At 33.3% G+C, this 27,416-nt stretch overlaps 1 protein-coding gene and 1 long non-coding RNA gene across 2 annotated transcripts; one reads left to right on the top strand and one right to left on the bottom strand.

The window, feature by feature from the left end:
• Positions 1-192: 192 nt before the first annotated feature.
• Positions 193-22,872, bottom strand: LOC141449763 (LIM homeobox transcription factor 1-beta-like). The gene is made up of 7 exons (XM_074119499.1): positions 22,339-22,872; positions 8,664-8,868; positions 5,986-6,209; positions 5,028-5,164; positions 3,386-3,572; positions 3,174-3,281; positions 193-1,635 (listed from the first exon to the last, which is right to left on the bottom strand). The coding sequence occupies exons 1-7, from the start codon at positions 22,406-22,408 to the stop codon at positions 1,418-1,420; spliced, it is 1,149 nt and encodes a 382-aa protein (XP_073975600.1). The 5' UTR covers positions 22,409-22,872; the 3' UTR covers positions 193-1,417.
• Positions 7,220-18,244, top strand: LOC141449765 (uncharacterized). Its single transcript, XR_012455683.1, has 4 exons — positions 7,220-7,616; positions 8,706-8,830; positions 13,596-13,735; positions 16,778-18,244. It is a non-coding gene; the product is annotated as an uncharacterized lncRNA (long non-coding RNA).
• Positions 22,873-27,416: the final 4,544 nt, after the last annotated feature.

Genomic DNA, 27,416 nt, shown 5'->3' with positions numbered 1-27,416 from the left:
GTTTAATACAAGCATTGTACATAATATCACTTATCTTGTCTGACTAGAAGAATTATTTACATTTTATAAGTAACAACAATCTAATTATTTACACATATTCTTTAACATTCATAAAAGATTATAATTATAAATTATTTACAATTTTTCATTTGTATCAACATAGAATCATTTAAGTAATATGTACATCTTTAAAAAAAGTTTTTAAATGCTGCTATTAAGCATTACGTTTTTGTTATACTCGGTATAACAATACCTTGTGATCCGTTTCGTTTTTATTACCGAGTAGTGATGGAATTTAATGTCGAGGTACATATTTACGAGCTACCTTGAGCTAAAGATGTTGGGGGATATACTCATTAACGTTGTTTTCATTTTATTTGTTTGAATGTGTAAATATACTTTAACAGAAAATTTGATCTTGTAGGAATCGATTAAATTAAGATATTTCGGGATTTCTTAAGCAAAGATCCTTGTGCTTAGTGATTTCTACCAATTGAGAAGAAAGATGCATTTTGAGAATTGAGAAGAAGAATTTTTGTCTCTCTGATTAACCATTAAATTTGAAAAAAAACTTCCTTATTAACTTTAAAACAAATATTTTTTATTTACGTTCTCCTTGCACTTAAGGATTAGTAGAATTGATAAAGGGAACAATGAGAAATTATTTTTGTAACTATTTCAGAAAAGAATAGGGCAAATGTTGATTAAGAAGTCTTCTTTCACCCGTTGGTTTTATTTAAACACCTCAATTGTGAGCTTTTAGTGCTATATGTAGCATGAAATGGATTTTGGAACGAAAACATCATCAAAGGAAAGGTTTTTAAAGTAATATGAACTTCTTTTTTCTTTTTTTTTTTAGTTTCTATAAGTACTCTTTTCACTTATAGCAGTAGTTCTGCTTTTTCAGTTTTCATGTTTGTTATCAAATTTATTTTTGGTTTACAAACTTTTATGTAAATAATTTTTTCAAAATTGTACTCTGATAAAATTGATTTTTTTGTTTTGTTTTTTGTGAGCAAGAATTAAATTATAAGTTATAAGATGATTTTTTTTCTGGTTACAATAAATATGCATTCATTGTGAATAGGGCTCATTAATGCTCTTTAAACTTTTGTTACTTAATTTCATTTTACAATTTTTTGTTTTTTGGGTGTGAGTGTATATCGGTATCTGAACAAATACGTTAATAAAAAGGCATCCAAAAGCTGCAGCTGTCAATAATTAAAAGTGAAGGTTGAAAGTATGAGTGTTATAAAACACTTAATCCTCCTTAAAATCAAGGGTATATTCGTTCCCCAAAAAATAAGAAGACACTTCAATTTTGGTGAAATTGTTTTACGTTTAAATAAACGACCTTCTTTTATATTTTAATCATTAAAGTACCATATAATTCTGGAGGTACTCGATGTTTGCTAATTCATTGTTCTGCGCTGCTGAAATAAGAATTTTGCATAAGGTAGAGTTTATCTATTGGATTAATATGAGCCATACTGTTATGAATTACAGATTCATGGCTAGGCGGAGGTCCTAATTCTAGAGATAACGTATCTGAACCACCTTCATCAAGATTCGTGCTGTCGTCCAATGATATGTCCGAACTGCAAAAACTATCGCCTGAATGCGCAGGATAAGCATCTGTTTAAACAAATACAAATATCCAAATTAAATTTGTAATAAGGAGCAAATTAAAACTAGAATGAAATCGCCGCTTTTATCCCTAGTAAATAAATTTGCGTTTAAATCCAATAATACAAATTTATGTTATATAAAATAAAAAACAATTCGCTCTTACAAAGAAAGTGCCTGATTTCATGATTTGAGTGGAAAACGAATTAGGCTTTTTCAAAAGACGGTAGTATAGTTCTAGATTTATGCAAAATCAAAAACAAATTGATTGCATATGGAAACTGGTCAACTAAATTACTAAATTGGACATGTAGGCCAGCATAACTATGAGCGAGTCGCAATAAAGTCAAAGTACTTCATGTTTAGAAATACAATTATTGTCGGCCGAGTTTTTAAATAATGATCTTTTATCGTCTTATTGAGGTTCATCTCTTGAATGTGTTAACCTAGCAGACCATGTGAATAGTATATGATAGTGGCTTCAATATTATTGTAATTGGGCTGGGATGCACACAAACATTCGTTTTTTCTTCTTGCTAAAATCCAAAACTTGTTTCGGAAAGGACGTACAAAAAAAAAGTTGCAAAACTGAATTTAGACAGAATGAAACACGTTACTACGGGGTACTACCCCGTAGGAGGAAGTGGATTAGCCACTTCTTCAAGGTAATTGGCGTCCCTGCGGGTATCCCAGCCTAACAACATGAACATGAGCAACATATACTGTTACACCCCAATATATTTACACAGAACACATAGTGCATAGTGGTGGTTACACACCTACTGCTAATCCTTGCTTCTATCCCTCCTTTGATCCTGTCTACCCCTTTCCTGACCCCCCCACCCGGATTCCTACCCAAGCAGAGATAGGAACTCGTGTCGAGGCTGAATGCGTACAGGGTAGTAAAATATATGAGCGGAAACGCTGATCCCCCAGAAACAAAAGCTTTTGCTGAGGTCTCCCAGAAACTAGGTTCAGGAAGCATCTGCACAAGTTGAGGCTTATTAACTCGGAACCGTTGTGCAGATTGTGTCAAAAGGAGGAGGTAATGACGGCCTCTAACCTGTTGTTCAATTGCATTGCTATCAAGTGGTTGCGCTATGAAACCTTTGGCTCTTTAAAACCAAAGGAGATAGTAGCGCAAAAAGAACTAGTTGGGGAAGTTCTCATTCTCTTTCTAGAGGAGGTTTCTTCCACTAGATCCTAAAGGGAAGGAATCAATAAGCCTCTTTTGGCTGCGGGACCGTGGAGCATAGGTCCTTTCCCGCTTTTTAATCTCAATCTAGAAGACATAAATTTTAAAAAGTGGGAATTTTATCTCTGCAATATTTATGTTATTATTCTTATTCAATTTAACAGAACATTAAAAAACATAAGTTCTACGACATATACCAATCATATAATACTTTTTGAGTGGAAAAAGTCTAGTTACCTTTCCGGTCTTGTTATTTTTAGTGTAAAATATATGTATATATTTATGCTTATGATCACTTAAATCAGTATTTCGTAAAATGTATTGAAGTGAACTTTAATGAATGTAAACTTACCATCGGGTGAATATGGGTTGTTAGGATTAAGAGGCTGACTACTGGATGTAGGATAAGGTGATCCCGATGATTCACGCATGCTGAGTGTATTTAGTCCCAGATAATGACCTAAGAAACCAATAGCATTACTCATTTTTTCAGCCAAACTCCGAGCTTTGATATTTTTATCCATAAACTATGAATCCAAAACATAAGTTTTTTGAAATACTTACTATGTTCACTAGAAAGTGGTTCTTGTTTTATACATTTATCTCTTTTATCATCTTTTTCACTAGATGACTTATCAGAATCTTGTTTTGCTTTACGTTGAATTTTTTTCATCTTTGCTCTCTGGTTCTGAAACCATACTTGTACTACTCTGACACTTAAACCTGTTTCTTTTGCTAAAGCTTCTCTTACCTAAACACAAAACAAGTTTTTTCTTTATTTAAATAGTTCATCAATGGAATAAAAAATTATGTTTTATTTATACTTAATTCATATTTCAAGTAGTCTAAATGAACTGCTTAAAAACTATTAAATTCATGTCTCTAGGCCTTTCGAATATTGGTACGTAAATTATTATGATGTTTGACAAATATTTATGGTTAATAATTCCAAGCATCCTCAAATCTGCTTTATTGGTTGGACGCCGTGAATGATGTCATACATCTTTAAGGGCATTTTGGTTATGTTCTCGTTTATTCATCGCCAAGACAACATTAAGAAAAGAAAGATGATTGAGTTATGATCGTTTTGTTTTGATGCTAAGTTTTCAATAAGGGCTATGGAAAATGTTTTGCAAAAACAAGTAGCAATATTCATTAATTTGATATAGCCCAATCAACAAAGGATTTAACTTCGGAATGGAAGATAATAAGCTATAAACTTATAGAAATGTTTGTTTTAGTATTTTATTAGTTGTCTCAAAAGTCTCACAGAATCTCGTTTACGCGTCGTCACCGGAAATCAGTGATCACGAAAATCTTTTTTTTATGTTTTGTAAATATCTTGTTTCCTTTGCTCTAAATGACATCTAAAGTTATTGAAAAAGTTGTTGAGCATAAAATTCTCTACAGATTTGGTTCTATGCAATTTTTCATTGCAACCGTTCTTGAGATAAAGTGCTCAATGGGCTCTTAACCGTACGTATAATAACGTTAGGTCAACTGTGTAATTCAGTACAACTTTAGGTTGGCATGTTTTGGTTATAGAGATTCTTAAAAAAGAAAAAAATAGAAAATCTTCAATAGTTAGGCTGGAATTTCCATAATTTCTGTTTCTAACATTGTACTTTAATGCCAACCTTATATTAAACACACTAGGTCGGTTGGTTTTGTATTTAGGGATTTAGAAAAAAGGGAAAAAATCCACATCCAAGTCAAATTCGTGCATTATTACCGCCTGCTCTCCTTCATCTCCAACAGAGGTACAGGAGAAATATAAATCGCAAGTGGCTGAAGATATTTTCCTTCGAATACGCAAGGAAAATTCAAATATGCGCATGGATTTCACAGCTGAAATCAACAACGAAGCGTTGATAATTATAGGAAATTTGTGCTTAGATACTACGAACGAAGTTCTTTATCATTCGGGAATGTCATCGCCGAATCTATCTGCTGCTGCTTTGCTTCAGTATTGCGTGGCCAGGTACAGCTAGTATTAAATAATATTAAATGTAATTCTTCTTAATTTCATAATTATTTAATCAATTAGTTGGTTAATTTATATCTAATTGATTAATTAAATGTTTAATTTTGAACATTAGACCCACATTTTCGGCTAACAAGACTGAGAGGACCATTTCTGGAGAGCTTTCTTTTTATTATCTTGTATCATTTATTTGTTTTCTTTCTATAAGTTGTGTTTACTTACTTTTCTACAAGGTTTCGGACTAACTTCAAAAGATGCCTTAAACTGGCGCCTTTGTGCAGATGTAAGAATAGTTCTTGGCCTTTTAGGTCCTCTTCTACCATCTCTCGGCCTGCTATTTTCATCCATTAGCATTTCATCTAATAAAAGTATATGCATACGTTTTAGCAAATTAATAGTTTTAAGCATGTAAAGTATTTGATATTCATAAAAATCACTTCTAAATATTTCAAATACTAGAAAAATGCCTATGTGTAGGGTATGATCCGTTAAGAGTTAGGGCATAAAAACATAATTTAGATATACTACTTAGAAGAAAGTAAGGGATATTGGAATCCCTATTGGTAAATTATTGGTTAAAAGGTAAATCACTTTATATTAAGGTGCATTTCTTAACGGATAGAATAAAATTTCTGAAATATAATTTTATTATGCGATAAAAATTTTGTTTAACTACAGAACATGAATTACAGTTCTATATTATATAACGAACTGTTTTGAAAGTAAGAAAGGCTTTATTGTAAAAGTTCTTTCAAATTTCTTCAAAAGAAAAAACAAATCGGAATCTGATAACGTAAGATTCATGTGAACTAAGTATTCACGTTAAAAGTCACTGAATCACTGAATCCACTTCTGGCAGCAGATACGTGAACAGTGAAGATTGATTTTAAAATTTACAAATTGAATTTTAGTCAATTTTTTTCAAAGAAAGAACCATTTTTTTGCAGAAGTTCAGTGTAAGTTTTTTCTCTTTTTTTGAGAAAGTTAAAGATGACGTACCTGTACAAATTTTAAGCCATAAAATTTTTAACACATAAAAATGGTATGCATTCCGAAGAGATGATATGTACCATGAAATGAAATTAGTTAAATTCTTAAAATATGATTCTATAAGAAAAATATAATATATTAACTCTATTTTCGCATCTTTGTAATCATAGATTTACATATTGCATTTTACCTGTCGGAGATGTTGACTGTTGTAAAAGGTACATCTCTTTTTCAAAATCTTGCCTACAAAATAATTGACCACCTCTAAGTACAAACTGTTCACCTTTCTGTAGTGGTTGGCAGCAAACTACACATGTGAAACAAGGAAGATGGAATACATGAGTTTGAGCTCTCATCACCATTTCATGAGGCAGTAGGCGATCACCACAACGTGTGCATTTTACTCCAAACAGTCTGAAATATTTTAATATCTAGAGTTAATGTATTGTTCCATCGAATTAAATAAATATATATTTTATGGATTTTAAAAGCTCTAACTCAAAAATTCAATTTCTGTAAGGGAAGCCCAAAAGTGTTTTGTAAACCCTTTAGTAAATGTTTAAAAACTAACACGTTTATTAACATGCGTCTTAAGTATTTTATTTCATTTTAATTTTTATTTTTATACTTTAAATCCTGGTTATTCAAAGATTCATAATGCTCTAATACGTAAGTTAAGCAATTATTACTATTATTTTTTATTTAATACCCGTCAACATCAAACCGCATCATAGAAGCCTGGAGCTCACAAGGTCCAAAGATTCTATGAGGTAGCTCAAGCAGCTGATAGAACCAAGTAACATAAATAAGCCCTGTTTAGAAATTATTTAAAGAATTTTTAAGTTGTTTTTAAACAAACTAAACATCGTGAAAATGTATTCTTTTGAAATCTTTTTAAGATAAAGATAAAAATTATTTCTTACTTATGAGTGAGCGGATTAAAAAGTAAAAAAAATACAACAAAATTGTATTAAAAGGAAAATGTCTGGAAGGATGAATAACATCAATCTACTGGACCATAATGATGAGAAGGGAGTGAATATAATCTTATACATAGCTCCTTCTTTCCCTCTTACACCTACACTACAATGAATACAAACATTTTAATAATTCATTTCAAGCGTTTGAATAAAATTCCGAATGAAATATTTATGAGCTTAAATGTGCATGTTAAATGTGTTGTTCTTTTTTTTCATTTAACATTTAGAAACTCCATTATTTTAGATGAGGAATGGAACGAATTTAATTAAATTTTCCATAAATATGATGTGTGCATTCTCTGTGAGATATTCAAATGACACCCGTGAGAATCGGTGGTCATTTGTACGGTATTTAATTGTTTATCGATTTCCTTAAAGTAGAATTTTGTTGCCAAGGTGAAAACCCTATTTAAAAAATAATGTATTGTGTTTAAAAATAAAGAAATGTATTAAAAAATTGAATTTTCCCTTACAAACACTTCTGTGATTATCCTAGCGTAGAATTAAAATTTAACAGAGTAATTTTTTAACCTTGTAGAAATCTTCGATATTTTATTTTTCGTTGTTGGTATTGTGAATAGGTTTCAAATAATAAAGTAGAAATCAAAATTTTTAATATGAAAAAGAAATTCTTGGAGAAATTTTGGTTCTATTAAATGAGAACAAATTCATGGAAGGTCAGACAAACGATTAATAGTAGTCACTTTCCTTGTAAATAAACATACTGAATAAGTACTTATGTAGGATTTGGGGTTGGAGTGCAAGCTGGGGCCCACTTTAACTCAAGCTGGGTTAAACATGCAAACTAGCTCTCATACGATTTTGCCAGCTGTCACAAAAAGTGAGTACTAATTTGTTGGGTTTGATAACACTATAAATTAATATTTTTTTTAAGGTTTTGATTCCTTAAGTTTTTACTCCTACTCAATAGAAGCAGTTATATAATAACTTTCCAACGCAGGTTAACTTTATTTTCCTGTATTATTAGTAAATTTATTTAATCATTTAGTTTTCCTGAATGTTTACTGTATGTAAAAGTTTAAATAGTGAAAAATACAAATTCCTTTTATATTTTTCTAAATACTACGTTTAGTTTACTCTCTTTTTTCAAAAAAGAATTGAGGCGCATCAGCAATTGAGGTGCCCGAAACCTGCCTGAGTGCAGAAATATTTTCTCGTTATCGAAAATATTATTTATAGGAAAATGAGCTGTAGCTCCTAGACACTTATCTAAAGAAATTATTTATATTATATAAAATTAAATATTCCAAGTATTTATTATGTTCCATCTAGGTTGCATTGACTGAAAGTAAATAAAGTTTAAATTAGAAATTATTTTATTTTTTTTACAAATTAATGAGAATTGAATTACTACATCGATTAATACTGATGCCAACCCTTTTTGCCAAATGATCATTTCATGCTTGGTTTTTTGCCTAGCACAAAAGTCATCAAAATATTGCAGTGATTGAGAGAGGGTAATGAGGGTGTCCAAGTCCTTACAGGAGTTAAGCCATTGATTAAATAAATACAAAAGCACACATGAAAATATAAAATAACGGCTGAGTAAGGCAGATAAAATGATTGAAATTGTGGAGAATCTGATAAAGAAAAAAAAAGTTAATCAATAAAATAGTAATTAATTGTTTTTTTCCAAAATCAATAATTTTTCATAAACTTGGCTAAATTACAAAATAATGGACCCTTTTTAAATTAATTCTGTTCTGAGTTTGTAAATTTAGAAGAAAAAAAACGTCTTAATCCTATTCTAAAAGCTAAAGAGTTCTTACAAAAATGTATTATTATTACTATTATTTTGCTACCTTTAGCTAGTAAGAAATATAACATGTTTAAATAATATATCAAACCATTTTTGAAATATTCTTACCTATCGTAATCTGGTTTGCAATACAGTTTTCCATTTCTACAGTAACAAGAATGTGACAAAAGTGATCCACAGATTGTACAAGATAAACAATGTTCATGCCAACTACCATCTGCCACTCTCATCAGATATCTGTCGTGAATTTTTTGTCCACAACCTTCGCACACCTCGTAAGTTTTTTCACATTTGCTTTTAACACTGGATACATCTAAGGAAACAGATAAAAAAATTGTTAAATATTTTTGTTATATATGTTTGCTAAAAATAATCAAAGAGGATTGATTTTTAGATGTTGTTCGCTAAACTCGGGTGTTTATATGCATTTATCAATATTTAGCACTGCTCTGCAAGCCGCTGCTGTAATGAGCTAAATAGCGTACACTACGTTTTGGCTGAAAAATAAACCTTTTTTGGATAACTGATATTTTTGGTACAGGCTGCCAAAAATGTTTTAAATTCAAATTTTACTTTACAGTTTTTGGAAGGCAGAGTACGTATGGTTGGTTGTGTACTATCATCATAACGTTGACAAAAAATTTAAAAATTAATAATTCCTTGGGCTGCTTGGATAACTACATGATTTATTTTTTTGGGGAAAGAAGGTATTGTAGTCTGAGAATTTTACAAGACATTGAGTTAAATCAATACAAAATTCTTAGCTACAAAACAGATTTTAAACTTCTACTATAGGTTCATGCCCATAAATTTAATTCTGCTATTTTCAATGCTCCATTCATTACATTTTACTATGGACTGTTAAAATTTGAAAACCATTTTCTGCTGAAAAATTTAAATCCTCAGCATACTTGATGCATGTTTTGGGAAGCCTTTCCTTGTTTAATTTGTTCTTTACACATTGTGGTACTTAAACTCAGTGCACATTTTTTTTTTATTCACCTTAAGCCTTTTGTGAAGAACATTTCTCTAAATTGCATATATTTTTTTTTTTAATCGAATGAAGTTCGATGTAGTTTCAAATAGTTTATAAAAGAATATAAATACTATCTCTTACTTCTTTGAGGTAATTGTAAAACGATTAGTGATAGCTTGTCAAAAGATTTGATAAAAATAGTGAGCAAATTGAGATAAAATAAATAATAATTTCTAAAATTTAATTTTTAACCATAGTCACATAAGAAAAAAGGTGATAACAAAATGGATTGTATAAAGATATAAAGAATAAAGTAACTGCACCATTTGTATTAAGCAGCTTACGGATATATTAGAAACACATGTGTGATACTTCGATTATTCTACGGCTAGTACTTGTGAACAGCTAGGGGCTTTTGAGAACATCCTAATCCAGCAACATTCCTAGTTACAATATAGATACATGTGCATAGAGTGGATATCTGTCAAGTGGAACTGTTATCATTTCGAACTTAACAGATGGCTAGAAAAAAAAAAAAAGCTGTGATAACGGAAATAATGAATTACAGTACTAAAAATTAAAAATGACATTTTCACAATGATTCCTATCTAAAACTACCGCAAACTTCGACAATTTCCTTGTTCGTAATCCGCAATGATGGATTGTGGGAAATGATAATACTAAAAAGTTTGTCTAACTTCTTTTGCTTTTTATCATACCTGAATTGGCTAGCTATGAAAGAGGACGCACCTTTATCAATTTAATATCAACTCTGCAATGAAAATATATATAGTTTGAAGAATCTAACAATTTTTTCTTACCGCATTTTACGTAAATTTTGGTTTGCAATGTATGTTAAAAAGATAGTTGACTTTTATAAATGAGGATACCCTTTAAAGGAGCGTGGTGTCACATCTTCCTGAGAACCGTGCTAAAATTTTACCTGAGAAAAATAGTTTCAATCTAAGATGATGTTTCTTGTCCAAATTCAAGGAACCGTCACTCTAGGAAATTACAGAAATTAAAAAAAAAAAAAACTGTTTAGTACAGTCACACTCTCAGCTGACTTTAAATGACTAGCACAATAATGGTAAAAACTACAATTTGCCATCTGCACTCAAAAGCGTATTTTTTTTTTGTACTGTGCATACTAACTAAAGCCAGGGAAGGGATTAGCTATGAGGTTAGCATACTGGACTCCCACGCGGAGGTCCCGGGTTCGAATCCAGCAGCTGACCCTTAGATTTTCTCTTCCTAGGAGCTTCTTACAGCTCACTGTCCGGTGATGGACAGTGTTGTCTGTAACGAGAGAACACTGTCCGGAGGCCGGCAGTGCACTGGAAAAAGCTCCGGGCGCTAATAACCTCAGATGTTGATGCGCCAAAAAAAAAAAAAAAAAAAAAAACTAAAGCCATCTCTAAGTTTTCAAACGTTAATTGAAATTTTGAGTACAAATATTTTAAAACACTAGCGGTTAGGAAGCGAAGATTTATAAGTGGGAGATCTCCTGTTTGAATTCTCTGTTTAGCTATTTTGTTCAATTAAATGTAAAGTAACACCTGTCCACAGACTCCTTAATGCTTGTTGGGCGTTAAGCCCCGCCTGAAAAAAAATAGGCGTTTACTTTACTATTTTTAATTTATTTAATACATCAAACTGTGTGTTCGTTAAACCAAATAAGTAATTCAACTAGTTTAATCTTGAGTGTCACTGTATTCGAGAAGTTATTAGCGAAAATCACATGCTGAGATGCTATTCAAACATTCATTGCTAACTATACCAATCGTTCGATTCCACTTGAACGAACTGCCGTGAAATGTGAACTGCCGCTCTCTCTAATGGAGAATCATTTTCAAGGCGTTAGTCAGGTGCCACATTTTTCTTTGAGCCTAAAATCGATTCTCTAGGTTGGCTATCGCTATCACTAAAACTGATTGTATCTTCTAGTCGGCTCCAATTTAATGAAAAAGTATTCGCAATGTATGTTGTGTTCATCTGTTTTGGGTTAATAATGTTACCCGCATGTTTTATAATTTGAACTCATTGGCGTAGAATCCGAAAAATATCAAATTACTCGTTTTCACCAAAAAAAAAAAAAATAATAAAAGAGTTAAGAAAAGAAATTTAAATGGTTTTGCAAGACTGGAAAAGTCTGTGGGAGAACCAGTATGTAAGGAAAGGACATTAACGAAAAGATGTAACAATTAATAGAGGTAGTTAACGTAGGTCAGGCTCACTGTACGGTGGCGCCGCCACTGTTAAAGTGATGAAGAGGTACAATTAGCTAGCTTCATTACCGCCCTACATCATCTAAAGCTCAGAATCAGGCCATTGACCCACTAATAAAGCTCTTACCTCTCTTTATCATCACATGTAGCCAAACTTAGTCTACTATATTGTAATTTTATTACAACATTTTATTATTATTATTATTTATCCTTTTATTTCATTTTTAATACTTTTTAATATTGCTTTAAGTAAACACAGAATAGATATTGCTGTATTAACGTATTTAAATACGACAACAGATCCCTTGAATGAATCTACAGTTTATTATTACGTGAATCTGTCTTCGGGAATCTAGTTAGATTTCTAATTGTCGGAAAGCTTTTTGTCGCCATTGTTCTTATAGCAATTTAATGACAATCATTAAATCAATCAATTGACTTCAGTTCTCATGTTTTCTCTCCAACAACCTTGCTCTTTGATTTTTGGTCAAATAGTTGTTTTGATAAATCAAGGGTGTTCCCTCGTGAGGTTACTAATGTGAATCGTTCATTGTTGCTCTGATTGGATATTATACCAGCATTGAATTATCAATCACTACTTTTTGTTCAATGATATTTTGAAAGCCATTTTTTTTTTATTCAAGAACTCTTCATTTGATGATCAGAGTACGCTGACGAACTAAGAAAGTAAATTGGAGTTGAATTTCAATTTTGTTTTTTTCTCATTCTTAAAAACATTTAAAAAGCGTTGAACAGTAATAGAAAATTAATGACTGAAGAAGATTTTCAAGAGTGATTTGTGTTCCTTCAATCTTTTCTTTGATCCTCTGTTTTCATTGTTTTTTAATCATTTTTTAATGAGCTTTTATATTTAAGAGTACTTTGCTTTTGTTTAGTATAAGTGGATTCAAGAAAGTGGCTTTTAATTAAACAAGGCAGCAAAGAAATGCAATAGATACTTATTAAAAACGAAAAAAAAGAAGTTAAAAACCCTAATTTTATTAAACCCATAATTGGTAGATAAGAATTTGGTCAGGTAATAAAGCAACCAAATTGCAGTCAATGTTTTTGATGTGGAATTTGGGGAATCCATAATGAAATGGAAAGTTACATATGAAGCATAAGAAGAAGAAAATTCAACCAACGAAATAAAGCACAAAAAGGCATTGACGGAAATAAAGCATTGGAAGAAATAAATTGGTCGAATGCAGACACAAGTGCAGTATTTAAAAGTATTAATGTTAAGAAGGCCCGAAAACGCCGTTTAGTTAATCAAGTATAAACTGTGCAGCAGGAAAGGAGAGGCTGAAAAAGTTGCAGCCATTTTCGGTGACGTTTGCTAAAAAGCTGGAAATTACTGTGAACAAAAGAAACGGAAAACCTTTGAGAAGTAAATTAAATGAAGATATTAGAGTGGATTCAAAAGGATTCGAGTTTTTCATCTACGTTAATGAAGAAATAAAAGGATTGATAGAGTAGAATGACGAAAAGTCACATGAAAATAGTTTTTCAATAATAATTAATATTTTCAGCATTCCTGCATTTGTGTTTAATCAACAAGAAGAAAATCGAACTAAACAGAATAACTTTGTTATTAGTACGACAGAAATTAGCATAAAGAAATAAAGCATTCGAAGAAAACATTGGTCGAATAAAGACGCAAGTGCAGTATTTAAAAGTAATAATGTTTTCTTTTTTTTTTCGGAATTTCCAAAAGAGTAAGGCATGGAAATAGCGGGCAGATGGTTTCTGAGGCTTAGAAAACATCGAGGTCGAATTTGTTAATGTGTCACTGCTGTAGGAGAAATAAATGAAAGATTCTCTTTTTCTTTCCAGATCACAGCTATCACTTCCCGGGGGGACAACTTAATCGACAAATATGCGCAGATAACAATCAAGCTATCTTAAGACTGCACCCTAAGTGACCTTCAAGAGGAAAGAAGTGGCCCCATCTCTTTGCATAAGATACGCAAATGGTGAGTGCAGTATATAAAAGGTGCTCCGAACCACAAGAGTAGTCTTTTAAAAAGTACTAGTATAGTACTTTTCATTTTTTTTTTTCGCTTCATAGATATTATCACTCAACAATTGAAAAAAGAAATGATACTGATGACATTTTGGTGGTGGACTGGATTTAGTTTATCTAGTGTAGCTGATATGTTTAGGAGTGTGGTCAGTTGTGACTAACTCTGCTAATGAATGACAAATGCTGTTTACCGAGTGGAACAGCAGGTTATTGCGGTGTTCTAACTCGTATTGGTGGTTATATTCGAGCGTACATACACACTATGGGCCACTTGTACACACTGGCAGATCATTCACCACAACAACATCCCCTAATTACCAAACCCTATTCATGTTTCCTCATTTTGACCACCATAATGACCCATATATGTATATACCAACCCCAAACTTTCTATAAATGCCGCAAATATATATCATATCTTATTTAATTAACCTAAACTTAATTATATGCATATTAAGAGGTATTAATTAAATTGTAATTATTTTCCGTTTTATTAACTTTGCCACATCGTTTTAAATTAATTATTTGGTTTATTTATTTATTTTTTTAATACAGGGAATCCTAGGATTTGAGATTGATTAAAAATGGGTGTAATGCTTAAAAAATTTGATTTCATGCATAAATTTTGACATTAAAGGTTTAGGAAATGTGTACATTTAGGGCTCCCCAGAAATTCTAAGAAGCAGCAAAAAACTTTGATTTCTGGGTTAACAATTAATTTTAAGATTATATGCAGCTAGATTTGGTGAAAAATAAAATGTATTGTAGGGAAACCTGGAACTCAAACTATGTGAATTAATTCAGTTAAATGTTACAAAAGAAAAATGAAAATATAATTAAAAAAATTAGCTAGAAATGACAATAGGTTTGTTTTAAGCAAACTCTTAATTGTTTTTTGTAAGCTTAAGTTGTTTTTTTACATATTTTCTTTGTTGATGATGATTCGATTCGAAAAAATAAATGTTTTTCGTGAAGGAAGAACGAAATATTGTTACTAACACTGAAATTATATACCTTACACACCAGAAATTATTCATGTAGAAAACATTCTTTACAAGGATCGTTTACAGATGCTGATTCCATTGATAGAAACGTAGGGCGATAATAAGTGACGTGTGCTCTCTAGTTATCTTTTTGCCTTTATAATAAAGTACCTCCTCCTGGAGTCGGATGTTGATATTCTTCCTTCACTTTCGTTTTTTAATAACAGCTCGTGTGCTGGCATTTCATCCAATAGCACAATAACCTAGTCAAAAAGCACTGTACGGCCGTATCAGATTTAACACTTTGTCCGTATCCATAGTATAAGTGTGCAGGAGTAAAGCAATGCGAGATGAAGAGAAAAAGCTGCAGGGGATCTGGGAAATGCGACATTGAACGGGGCATGAAGAAGAAGACGCTTATTGATACAGAGAGGATAGTCTCCCCTTGGTTGTAGGGGGTTTGGCTCCCTCATGGCCGCAAATAAAGAGGCAGCCTAGATATTGCACAGCCGGCGCCACTGGCTGGCTCATGTAGTCAGGGAGTTAGCAACCAAGGAAATACACCAGGCACTAGCAACACCATTCAAATTTCAATCTAATCTCACCACTACTCTGTTCCTCTGAACGTCTTGTTTGCTCGCTCTAAGGCAAAAAGCGCTCCTTCACTTTAGACCTAAAACGAACTCTTTCTTAATGTGAGATTCATATCGTTCTGCCTTAGCATAATTCAATTGATTGGAACAGCAAAAGAAATGCTGTTTTGTATTCATGGTTATGCTCATGAATTTTTTGTTTTTAAATATGTATAAACATATTTACATATATAAACATTAATTACAAGAGAAGTTCTGTTGGATATTGCGTCTTTATAAAGCCTACTTCTCCTTTTTGAAAAGATTGGCTTAGATTGAGAATGTTTTGTTTAAGTTAAGTATGAAGATCTATCGTTTCTTTACAATCGTTCTTTCAATACCAACGAACATTTACAACTCTTAATTTGTTGGTTATAGGTCTTAAAAATCGTAAGATTACCAAACATTTTGGAATGGATGTTTGCTTTCGTCATTGACTCAGGACGAGATAGTGGGCTACTTAGGTTACACTGCAGCGCAAAGGTTATTAATTAACAAAATGTTTAAGTACGATTAGAATTAACTTAAACCAAATTCACTACCTTTATTATCAGCAAACAACATTGAGGATAGACAGAGAAAGGGGACCCATTGCAGTCACCTAATTATATAACTTCAGTACTATGTGATGTGCACATACAGCAATACCCCGGTAGAATTCCATAAATCCCAGACGAAACTTTCGAAAAAGAGCGCAATATACGTACTAAGAGAAAACGCTCTTAGCAAAAGCTTAGTAACGCAATCACTGAGGATTTCCTAGAGCTCGTTAAATTATTTATAATAATCAAATGGGAAGGAATTATCTTAGTGGTTATCTCAATGGAATCCAACGCGGAGATTCCTATTTCGAATCCAACTGTCGGCCCTTTCAATATCTCTTCCGATGATAGAACAAGAGAAAAACTGTTGGAGACTGGTAGTTCACTGTAAAATGGCTCCAGGTGTTAATAGCCTCAGATTTTAACGTAAATGAAGCCCTTAAATTAAAAAAATTGTAATGATAATCAAATTGTATTGGGTTGCCTGAGCATAATGAATGTAATGTATTTTAATGTGTGTGTATGCAAGGAGAGAGCAAAAAAGTCACACCAAATATATATTTTGTCCTCAAGTTTTTGGAAATTTACTTAACTCTACGATATGAAAGCTCCTGAAAGAGATGGCGGGGAACATATTGATACGTCAGTCGAAAGAGATTTAAAATCAAACATCTATTGATGCCAGGTTATATTCGCTCAAGATCGCAGGTTATGAAACATCAAATGACTAAAACTTATGAAATTTAATAACTAATTTCTTTATTTTCCAGAGGCTATGACTTTATCCTAAACTCATATTTATTAAATGAGTAATAGATATCTTCCGTCATTTCAGGTGCTGGAGATTGATCCTGGATTCAGCCAGCAGTTTGGAAATAAAGTCTTAAGTTTCTTGGGCTAAACTAACGCTATTTTGTTAGGCTAGAATCCTAATAAGATTAAAAAGGGTATATACAGGACAACCATTAAAGAAAGCTAATACACTTGCCTAAATAAACGGGATAAACAGTTTCGGGACTTCATTTGTTTTTCTAAAACAGAGACTCAGATGCCTATGAAAATAAAAATGGTTGTCTAGTCTTTGCGTTAGTATTAAGATAGTAAAGTTTGTGTTGTTTTATTCACAAAACATTTAACTAGGACTTACGTAGTGTCCTACTGATAGTAGTGCTAAGTTTCAGTGATCCTTAATTTCTGATTTATTACCTACGATCCATATTGATCCAAAAAAGAATTAACTATGATTTCCTTAATGTTTATAAGGAACCATTTCCTATTTCTTTTGTCATTGATCGCTTTCTATTGTTCTTTCTATTTATGGAATATGTGGAGCTAAACTGACAGATGGTTTTAACAGTTGGAGATTATTACTGCGAAATGATTTGACTAGAGCTAGATCCAGGAGGTCTCTTTGGTCCTCTTTTGCAGCAGGCTAAGTACACAATTTAAGAAATATAGGAAACCCAAGCCATTCTGTGCTTACTTTTCTTTTACTGGTCGAAGATATTGAAAAGTCAGCCAATGCAACCACGGCTTACGGTATTTCATTTTTTTAAATATATTTATGTATTTATTTAAAAAAGACGGCGAAAGAGCGTAAAACAGGCAAAGGTTCATTAGACAGCTGTAGCGTCAGTAATGGTGTTGATTTGTTTTAAAAATTATTTATTCATTTTAGCAAAATTAATAATTTTCAGTTGAAAAATTCTTTACCACATATTATTTTTGAATAGAAACAATGTTACCGTTCACAAAAAAAGAGTGAATTACCCACTTAAACATTAATTTAATAACAGAAATCTATGTTTACAAATAATCTGATGAAATGATTGCAACTGGATGTTTCAATGATATAAAATGCTTTGAATAACTGCACATGATATTTGAATTTGTTGGTTTAAAATTGTTAATTATTTCAATGGTGCATCCAGATAAACTGTATGTAATGCATCAGAATGCAATGCGGTCAGTATTGTGGGGGAGGGGTACGCTCCATCTGAATATGTTTAACTGTGGAATCTTATCAAAATTTTAATCAATTACATAACCACTGGATAGTATTGAGGCCTGTATAGTTGCGAACATTGTTCTGATGATTTCGCTATTTGATTATTTAAAAGAATTAATAAATAATTCTAGATTTGTTTAGGTCATTGTCTAGGATTTCCAAACAATTTGGTGGTCTTCTTAAATATGCCAACTAGCTAAATATTCGACTGGAATTTTGATTGTTTTATTCTGTTATTAGTAATGATACTGAACAAATTATTTTGTTTAGAAATCTTGGAAACTTTGAAGTTAATTAACGAGAACAAGTAGATTTTACTTTTTCTTTTGCTGAAAGGAGAAAGTGATGCTTTTGTTAATTTTTAGTGTTCTTTGAGATCTTATTTTTTGTTTTGTTTTTTAAGCCATGGAGCAGCACTGTGTGTAAATTTTCGAAATTATTTAGTAAATTGTCATAGAAAATAAGTGATTTCTTAAGTGCAAAAATAAAGTTTAAAAAAAATGGTTTTGCTGCAGACTTTCCACTTTTCTTGACTTCATAATCTTCTGATCTTTGCTGAGATACGAGGGTCGTTTGAAAAGTCCGTGCAAAAATAAAAACTACTCAATTTTTTGGGGTAAACCTTCTTTATTTTTCAACATAGTCTCCTTTTATGCTTTTACACTTCGTCCAACGCTGCTCTAGTTTGTTGATCCCTTCCGAATAATAGGATTTGTCCAAGTCTGAAAAATAGCCATTCTTTCTGCAATCACCTCCTCGTTTGAATAAAATCTTTTTCCCGCCAGCCATTTTTTCATATTGTGGAACAAACAGTAGTCCGAGGGAGCCAAGTCTGGAGAATAGGGGGGATGCGAAACGAGTTGGAACCCTATTTCCATTAATTTTGCGACCACAACTGCTGAGGTGTGAGCTGGTGCGTTGTAGTGATGGAAAAGGACTTTTTTGTGGGCCAATCGTGGGCGTTTTTCTTGCAGCTCGGTTTTCAAACGGTCCAATAACGATGAATAATATGCACCTGTAATAGTTTTACCCTTTTCCAGATAGTCGATGAGGATTATTCCTTGCGAATCCCAAAAGACAGTCGCCATAATCTTTCCGGCCGAAGGAACGGTCTTCGCCTTTTTTGGTGCAGATAACCCATTGTTTAGATTGTTCTTTGGTCTCAGGAGTGTAGTGATGTATCCATATTTCATCCACAGTGACGAAACGACGCTTAAAGTCCTGCGGATTCTTCTGGAACAGCTGCAAACCGTCCTTGCAACACTTCACACGATTTCGTTTTTGGTCAAGCGTGAGCAATCGCGGCACCCATCTTGCGGATAGCTTTGCCATGTCCAAATGTTGATGCAAAATATTATGTACCCGTTCATTCGAGATGCCCACTGCACTAGCAATCTCACGCACCTTCACTCTTCTGTCATCCATCACCATATCATGGATTTTATCAATGATTTCTGGAGTAGTAACCTCAACAGGGCGTCTAGAACGTTCGGCGTCACTTGTGCCCATATGGCCACTCCGAAAATTTTGAAACCACTTATAAATTGTTCTAATCGAAGGTGCAGAGTCACCATAATGTTTATCAAGCTTCTCTTTAGTCTCCTTAGGCGTTTTGCCTTTCATAAAGTAGTGTTTAATCAACACACGAAATTCTTTTTCGTCCATTTTTTGAAAATCACTCGACTTCCTCGATTCAAACGAATGCCAAACACAAAGAAATAGACCGATCTGGCTGAAACTTGGTGTGTGTTCTTCCAAGAGATGCTACTAACTAAACATAACCTCGATACGCGCCAGTGGTGCTATCTCTCTGACTTTGCACGGACTTTTCAAACGACCCTCGTACTTCTACTTTATCCAGAAACTTAACATTTTATCTTCTGCTTAACTTTCTGCAATCTTCTTCAACTTAATTCCTTTACCAGTTGTCAGCGAAGTTCTTCCGTGGGATTTACACAAAGACTGATTTGGAATCGTCAAATACGTACATTAAGAGAACGAAACACAATAGAAACGTAAAAAATTTGTCAATAGAAGATCTAAACTCTCCCTGTACAACAAAAGATTATGATTCTAAAGTTCGACTGTACCTATGGTTGGAGTAGTGCAGTTAATGGTCATCCCTTAAAATGATCAATTTATTAATGTCTAAAATTCTTCACTCCAGTCTAAATTACAGACATAGACCTTGCAGACTAAAATTCTTTATTTATAAGCTTCTCAAAATCGTTGCAGTAAAATCCACCTTAATGTAGGTACATACCCCAATCGACTATATCAGAACCAATATTCCAGATAACCCAATTAGACATCTTAATATGCATTCATGGTAGCCCCACATCTAAATTGCACTAGGTTCATTCAAGAAGAACAAAAAGCGCCCCAGAAATGGCTATTGTGAGTATGAGCGTTTTAGAAGAAGTTGGTTCACGAACTAATTAGGAATATAATTGATTTTGATGGTTAGTTATGTGAATTCTGTTAGGTCTCTAGGCAGTGCAACCCTAGTAAGGAGTATGTCAGCTACAAACATCAACCTAATACTTCATTTAATACATTGTTAGTGCACAATAACTGGAAGTGCCATTGAACATGTCAGGTTTCACAGTTTTGTTTTAAAATTTGCTGGAAACTTGATTCTGCGTTTTCTATTCAGCTCGAATTGTTGAATCTTATATAATAAACAAACACTCTTATAGAATCATTTGTCGGGAATAGTGAATTTATCCAGTATCAGAGGAATAAACAAACGAGGTTTTCATTACTAGTATGGAAACTTTCTATTTTTAACAACGAGAAAAATATTTTCTTTTTGAAAAGTAATACTTTCCTCAAATAGATGTATTTTCTTGATACTACACCAACGTTAAGTTTCTTAGATTACAGGAATTCAACTGAAAGATGAACCACCTAATAAATAATCATTTTAATGAAGATATTTTTCAAAATGGATGATAAACAGCAAGATGACAACAGATTGATAGAAGTACAACTATCTTCCAGAGCCTTTATCAATGTACTGTTGCCTTCCGTACTGTTTTCTCTCGTTACAGACATCACTGCCAATTACCAGATAGTAACTAAGAAGAAGCTGTAGAATAAGAAGAAGAGAAAAACCTAAGGGCCGGCAACTGGATTAGATCCTGGGATCTCCGCGTGAATGTCCAATTATTAACCACTGAAGTAATCATTTTCCTCTGTTTGTTGATTGTTATTTAAAATGGAAAAGTGTAGAACCTTATAGTGGCTGCGTTAGAACTTCTATTTCGTATGCAAATTTTTAATTAAATTTCACTTTCATTTACATTTGCTTTTACATACAGGTGGTGGGCAAAATACGTACCAATTGAAAGCAGGTACTAATTCTTAAAGACAATGTATTTGATACAGAAAACAGAAAGATTTCCTACTAATATATTATTTATTCAAATAATTTTTCTTCGATAAAGAACTATAAACTATTTGTAAAAGAAAAGTTTGAAAAGAACATCAAAAAAACTAGAATAGTTGGTTTCCGCAGAAATATAAATAGACAGAATAGAAGTAAATAACAATAATGATCATTAGCTCAGTGATTAGCACACTGGATTCCCAAATGGAGATCCTAGGTTCGAAAACAGCTTAGATGTTCTCTCCCTAGGAGCTTCTTACCGGCCGGTGATGGACAGTTTTGTCTATAAAAAGAGAACACTGTCCCTAGACCGTCAGCGCAATAACAAAAAAGCACCGGGCGCTAATGGCCTCAAATGTTAACGTATCTTAAATTGAAATATATAATATTAATTAATGATAAGAATACTTTGGAAGGGGTATTTGACGTATTTGGGCAAAGGAATGAAGACGCAGTCTGACCAATAGCAAATTTATGTAATGATCATTGTCTATCTTTTATATTCTAAGGATAGTATAGGGAGCTTTAACTTCTAATTTATATAATTAGAAATTAGAAATTGTTGCAGTATACTGGACCGGTTTGAAATCAACATTGACATTGTTCCAAACAACATCATTAGCATTTCACACGATATCAATAATTAGATTCCACAAGTTTGGATCAAACAAACGTTCAAATACCTTCGGTTACTTCCTTAACAGAATGCAGGATAGTTCAGGACATCGATAAATTAAGAGACTCAAATAATTTTAAAGTCATGGAATTAAGTTTTTTAAAATAACTTCGTGTGAAGTATTACATATTTTAACGAGGGAGAAATACTAAGTTTTGAATTGAGTATTGTCACTGTTAACAGCTAAATTTGTAACACACGCCATGTGATTAAGCTCTGTTTGCCAATTCATCATCACTACGCATGTTTGTAATTGGGTCTTTTTCTTAATCATTGGCAATTTAAGAAATAAACATAAACTATTTAAAATATTTGACTTACCAGACCCGGCATTGCACGGCCTGATAGCTTCCATACTTTGTACCATACTGCACGGTATAAACTCTAACATTGCACACCGAAGAGGGAAGATTACCTCCAAAAGTTTGGTATGCGTGTTTGTACGATTTGGTTTTACGAATGCTACGTGTATGTAAATTTTGTATAAGTTTCAGTATGTTTATGTTTCAGAGAGTGCCACTGTCACTAGTTCACATGCCGGCCTCCGGTGTCAGACTGTCACCCGTTATCAGGGGGGTGACCGCCCTATGTGACATACTAGTTGTCGAAAAATCAACCTCCCACCAAAGAGAGAGAGATAAAAAAGAATGTAGAAGCATGCCCGCCCTTAAAGGACATCTCTTTGGTGTGGATTATTGGTATGCGCATGCTTAGAGAATACAAAGTAGTCCCGTAGAAGTGCCACGCCTACGGTACTCTTATTGGACTCCCCACTTCTCTGGTGTATACACAGCCTCCCTGCCATTGATCAAAGGGTGGTTTCACCAACACGACCTCTTCTTTCATCCTCATTTTCTACCATCCCTATCTCTCAATACCAGTTAGAAAAGGACATCATCCCTTTGTGCAGATATCCTTTATCCTTTAGATGTTGGACACTGTCCATTACTATCAGTTTTAGGACACTACACTATTCTCTGACTTTTAAAAAAACAAATCAGCCTAAATAATATTCTTTCTAAACTTAAATCTAGTGCCTGTACAAACATGCAAAAAAAGTCGTTATTTCATAAAATCTCTGCAGCATTCGTATGAAGCGTTGGGGTACAAAAAAGTATGTGGAATTTTTATTCTTCTTCAAAAGTTTGTACTGCTTTTCGTCTCTTTTTTTTTTGTAGGTGCTTCTTTGAGCTTAAACTTTTATCAGTTTAAAGGAAAGATTTATGCAATTTTAAAGCTGATCTATTTTAATCTATCAGTTTGAACTATTTGACAAAACCACTTTACAAAAGATTATAATTTTACAAAATCGCTTTTGCATTTAATAAGTAAGAAGGTACTGTTTCTAACCAGGTTGCGTAAGTCTGGCTCTAACAATTCGGAACGAAAGTTAAGTTTCTTCTAGTACATCGTACTCCCTAAGATTTACTTTTCCGATGGCAGGTGTACAAGCGAATCCGTTTGTAACAGCACCAGAAATTTTCGTAGATGTGTAACATGACTGTGTCCAGTTTAACCATAATCTGTCACCGCCGGCTTTCAGTGTGGTTCACAGAAACTGTTAAAGCAACGTTTGCTCACATGAAGTAGATAAATACTTCTTCAAAATGCGAACGATGTCTTCAAAATTATAACCTTGCAACAAAAAAAAAAGTGGATTTATCAACAACTTGGGGTACCTAATGGATTAGAACATACAACCAACTGGACTCATTCACCAAACCAAAAACAAAAACAAAAAAACTGTGACTGTGTCATGGACACGGCCGTGTGTTGTACGTGAATACGTTTACGTAACGGGTTATATTTTCTATATAAAATATTTTTATTTATGTATTTTGGATGAAATCAAGGAAACAAATAGCTGCTGTCCAATGTGTCTTCATAATCGACGATCGAACACAATCTATGCCTATACAGTCTGTTGTCGATGTAATGATAAACCAGGAATGGCGGTAAACCAGCGAAAAGGGAAAAATGGACACTCGGCTGTGAGAGTATTGAGGTAGTAAGGGAGTACAAGTCAAAGCATTTAAAAAAGAAATTGTCAAAAGCAAAAATGAGTCTAAATGTGATCTGGTACCAATTTATAGAAAATAAAGACCCTATACTGCACAAATAAAAATCTTCAACTCCGTTTGCAGATCAAGTATATGTTATGCTGCTCAGGTTTGGGGGTGGAAGAGATTCGAGGAAGTGGAAAAGCTCCTTTATTTCTTTATTAAAAAGCTATTTAGAGTCCCCATGTATACATCCTCGGCATTTGTTCACTTTGAGACCAAGTTGCCACCGATCTTTTTGTTTACTTTCAAATTGCACCTTGATTACATATTGAAAACACTACAATTACCAGACAATAGGTATCCAAAAATTTTGCCCCTTCAGGTAATAACTAAACATATGTATTGGTTTAAAGAAATTAGAAACTGTCTCCAGAATTATAATATAAATGTAACTTTAAATATAAAAAATTGTAATAATAGTGAGTTATGGAGAAGTAATTTTGTTATTCTTAAAGAAACGTTAAAAAAAGAATTCTACAATGGGGTTCGGATGAAAATAAGAAATTCTAGTGTATCTCCCTGGTATCGAATGCTTCAGTATGATCTAAATGATAAGTTTTATATAAATAATGAACAGTCACTTTTTAATATTAGGTGAATCTTCAAAATTAGAGGTGACCTACTTGGCCTCAACTATAAAAGCTTTAAAAGTTTGGATACTCTGTGCACGGTGTGTGACCGGGAGGAGGGGGAGGATCTGTTCCATTTTCTGGCGGTTTGTCCTGTGTATGATGAAATTCGCCGGAGGTGGTTTGGGTCACCTGTTCTTTCCGGAAGCGATGTTGCGGGCTATCTGAACGGTGGAAGTTGGGATGCCCTAATAAATTTTTATAGGATGGCATTTATTCGTAGAGTAAATATATTGTATTAAATTTTCTTTATATAGGCGCTTTTATTTGATTTTTGTTTAATTGATTTGTGAATATTGCTTTTTAAATGTTTAGTTAAGAAAAAGGTTCATTATTCTTATTTTATATTGTTTTTTTCATATTTTTATTCATCAAATTAGAGTAAAATTGTTTTGTTAATGTATATAATATAGTTCATTATATAGACTCCACTGACGGCCGTAAGGCCAAGTTGCTGTCTTTTAACAGATACTCAGTTTGTATATTTTTAAATTTTTTTTGTATATATGGCACAATCAATAAAGACTTTTTCTTCTTCTTCTTCTTCTTCTTCTATATTTTTTATATAAAATATTTTTATTTATGTATTTAGGATGAAATCACGGTAACAAATAGCTGCTGCCCAATGTGTCTTCATAATCGACGATCGAACACAATCTATGCCTATACAGTCTGTTGTCGATGTAGAAGCGATTTCATCATACACTTGCAAAATTTCAACCGCCCCAGCTGCAGATGTACTGACACCGTCGATGATCCGCTCGGCCGCATTCTTACGTTCCCGGCACAGCTTAACTCGGTCATATGGTGTTTTATTAGTACCATTCGATCGTTATTGAGAAGCCCTTTCCAACTGTACACGATCTCTGTATTTAGTTTTGGCTTTTCGACGCTTATAGGCCGACTTTATATATTTTTGATAATATTTTTTTATTCTAACACCTTATTATATTCACTGTCACTATTTTACGCTAATGTTTTATATACAATCGATAGATTGTGACGACAGCTGACGATTAAAACTTAAACGACCATCGTAGCTTCTCCGAGTCAAATCTCGATACGCAGCAAAATGATCTCAAAATGGCAGCGCTTCCCCCTGCGTCACAGTCCTCGCTTATAGTAATGAATTCTTTGATCCTTTAGCTATCCAGTGGTCTAATTTAATTTTGGATGTAGATGATAATTGGAAACTATAATGCCTAACTGTATCCCCCGATTTTGTTATCATTAAGTTTTTTGGATTGCCTCCATATGATAGCAAATTTAAAGACGTATTCACGTCAAAAAAGTTGTTGGGATCTAAAATTGTTGCAATCTGTGAAGGAATTAAAATAGGAAGCCATTCGGGGCAAAACATCAGAAGAGCTCATTCCTTGGTAAAAACTGTATTGACAATTTCATCCCTCTCTCTGCCTCTCTCAAGAGAGTCAGCGCTGAACAACCTTCCTGATCTCTCCCTCTATATATATAGTTAACATATAGCAAAAATCTAATGAATAAAGCTAATCAATAAAACAATATAATTTGAAACAATAAAAGAAATCATTCCTCTTTGGTTTGTACCTTATAAAAATTCCATCCAAAAGTATTTTAACCATCTAAAACATAAGTTGGAGCTGCAGGGCTGGAAAAATTTAATAAGATAACGCACGTGCTTCTCCCGCATTATTTTTTTTCCTTTTCTCTTTACTACTCTTTTTTTTTCATAAATATTTAAGGTATTGGTGGTGGTCTGAGGTTTTTGGGATTGGCAGGTTTCTATATTAAAGGGAAAAGGCATGTTTCGAAAGGTTTTTTATTTTATTTTTTGTTCAAGAATACTTATATTGAATTGATTGTTTGACGAAGTTAAATTGGGGGAAGAGTTAAAGAAGTAGAGAAGTACGAGGGTTGTTTGAAAAGTCCGTGCAAAAATAAAAACTACTTAATTTTTTGGGGTAAACCTTTTTTATTTTTCAACATAGTCTCCTTTTAGGCTTATACCCTTCGTCCAACGCTGCTCTAGTTTGTTGATCCCTTCCGAATAATAGGATTTCTCCAAGTCTGAACAATAGCCATTCGTTTCTGCAATCATCTCCTCGTTTGAATAAAATCTTTTTCCCGCCAGCCATTTCTTCATATTGGGGAACAAATAGTAGTCCGAGGGAGCCAAGTCTGGAGAATAGGGGGGATGTGAAACGAGTTGGAACCCTATTTCCATTAATTTTGCGACCACAACTGCTGAGGTGTGAGCTGGTGCGTTTGTCATGATGGAAAAGGACTTTTTTGTGGGCCAATCGTGGGCGTTTTTCTTGCAGCTCGGTTTTCAAACGGTCCAATAACGATGAATAATATGCACCTGTAATAGTTTTACCCTTTTCCAGATAGTCGATGAGGATTATTCCTTGCGAATCCCAAAGACTGTCGCCATAATCTTTCCGGCCGAAGGAACGGTCTTCGCCTTTTTTGGCGCAGATTCCCCCCTTGGTAACACATTGTTTAGATTGTTCTTTGGTCTCAGGAGTGTAGTGATGTATCCATGTTTCAACCACAGTGACGAAACGACGCTTAAAGTCCTGCGGATTCTTCTGGAACAGCTGCAAACCGTCCTTGCAACACTTCACACGATTTCGTTTTTGGTCAAGCGTGAGCAATCGCGGCACCCATCTTGCGGATAGCTTTGTCATGTCCAAATGTTGATGCAAAATATTATGTACCCGTTCAT

This window comes from Rhodnius prolixus, unplaced genomic scaffold, assembly GCF_049639745.1.
Source record: "Rhodnius prolixus isolate KJV_2025 unplaced genomic scaffold, Rpr scaffold_2, whole genome shotgun sequence".
Taxonomy (NCBI): Eukaryota; Metazoa; Arthropoda; class Insecta; order Hemiptera; family Reduviidae; genus Rhodnius; species Rhodnius prolixus.
The sequence above is the reverse complement of the archived record's forward strand: the minus strand, read 5'-3'. Positions and strand labels throughout refer to the sequence as shown.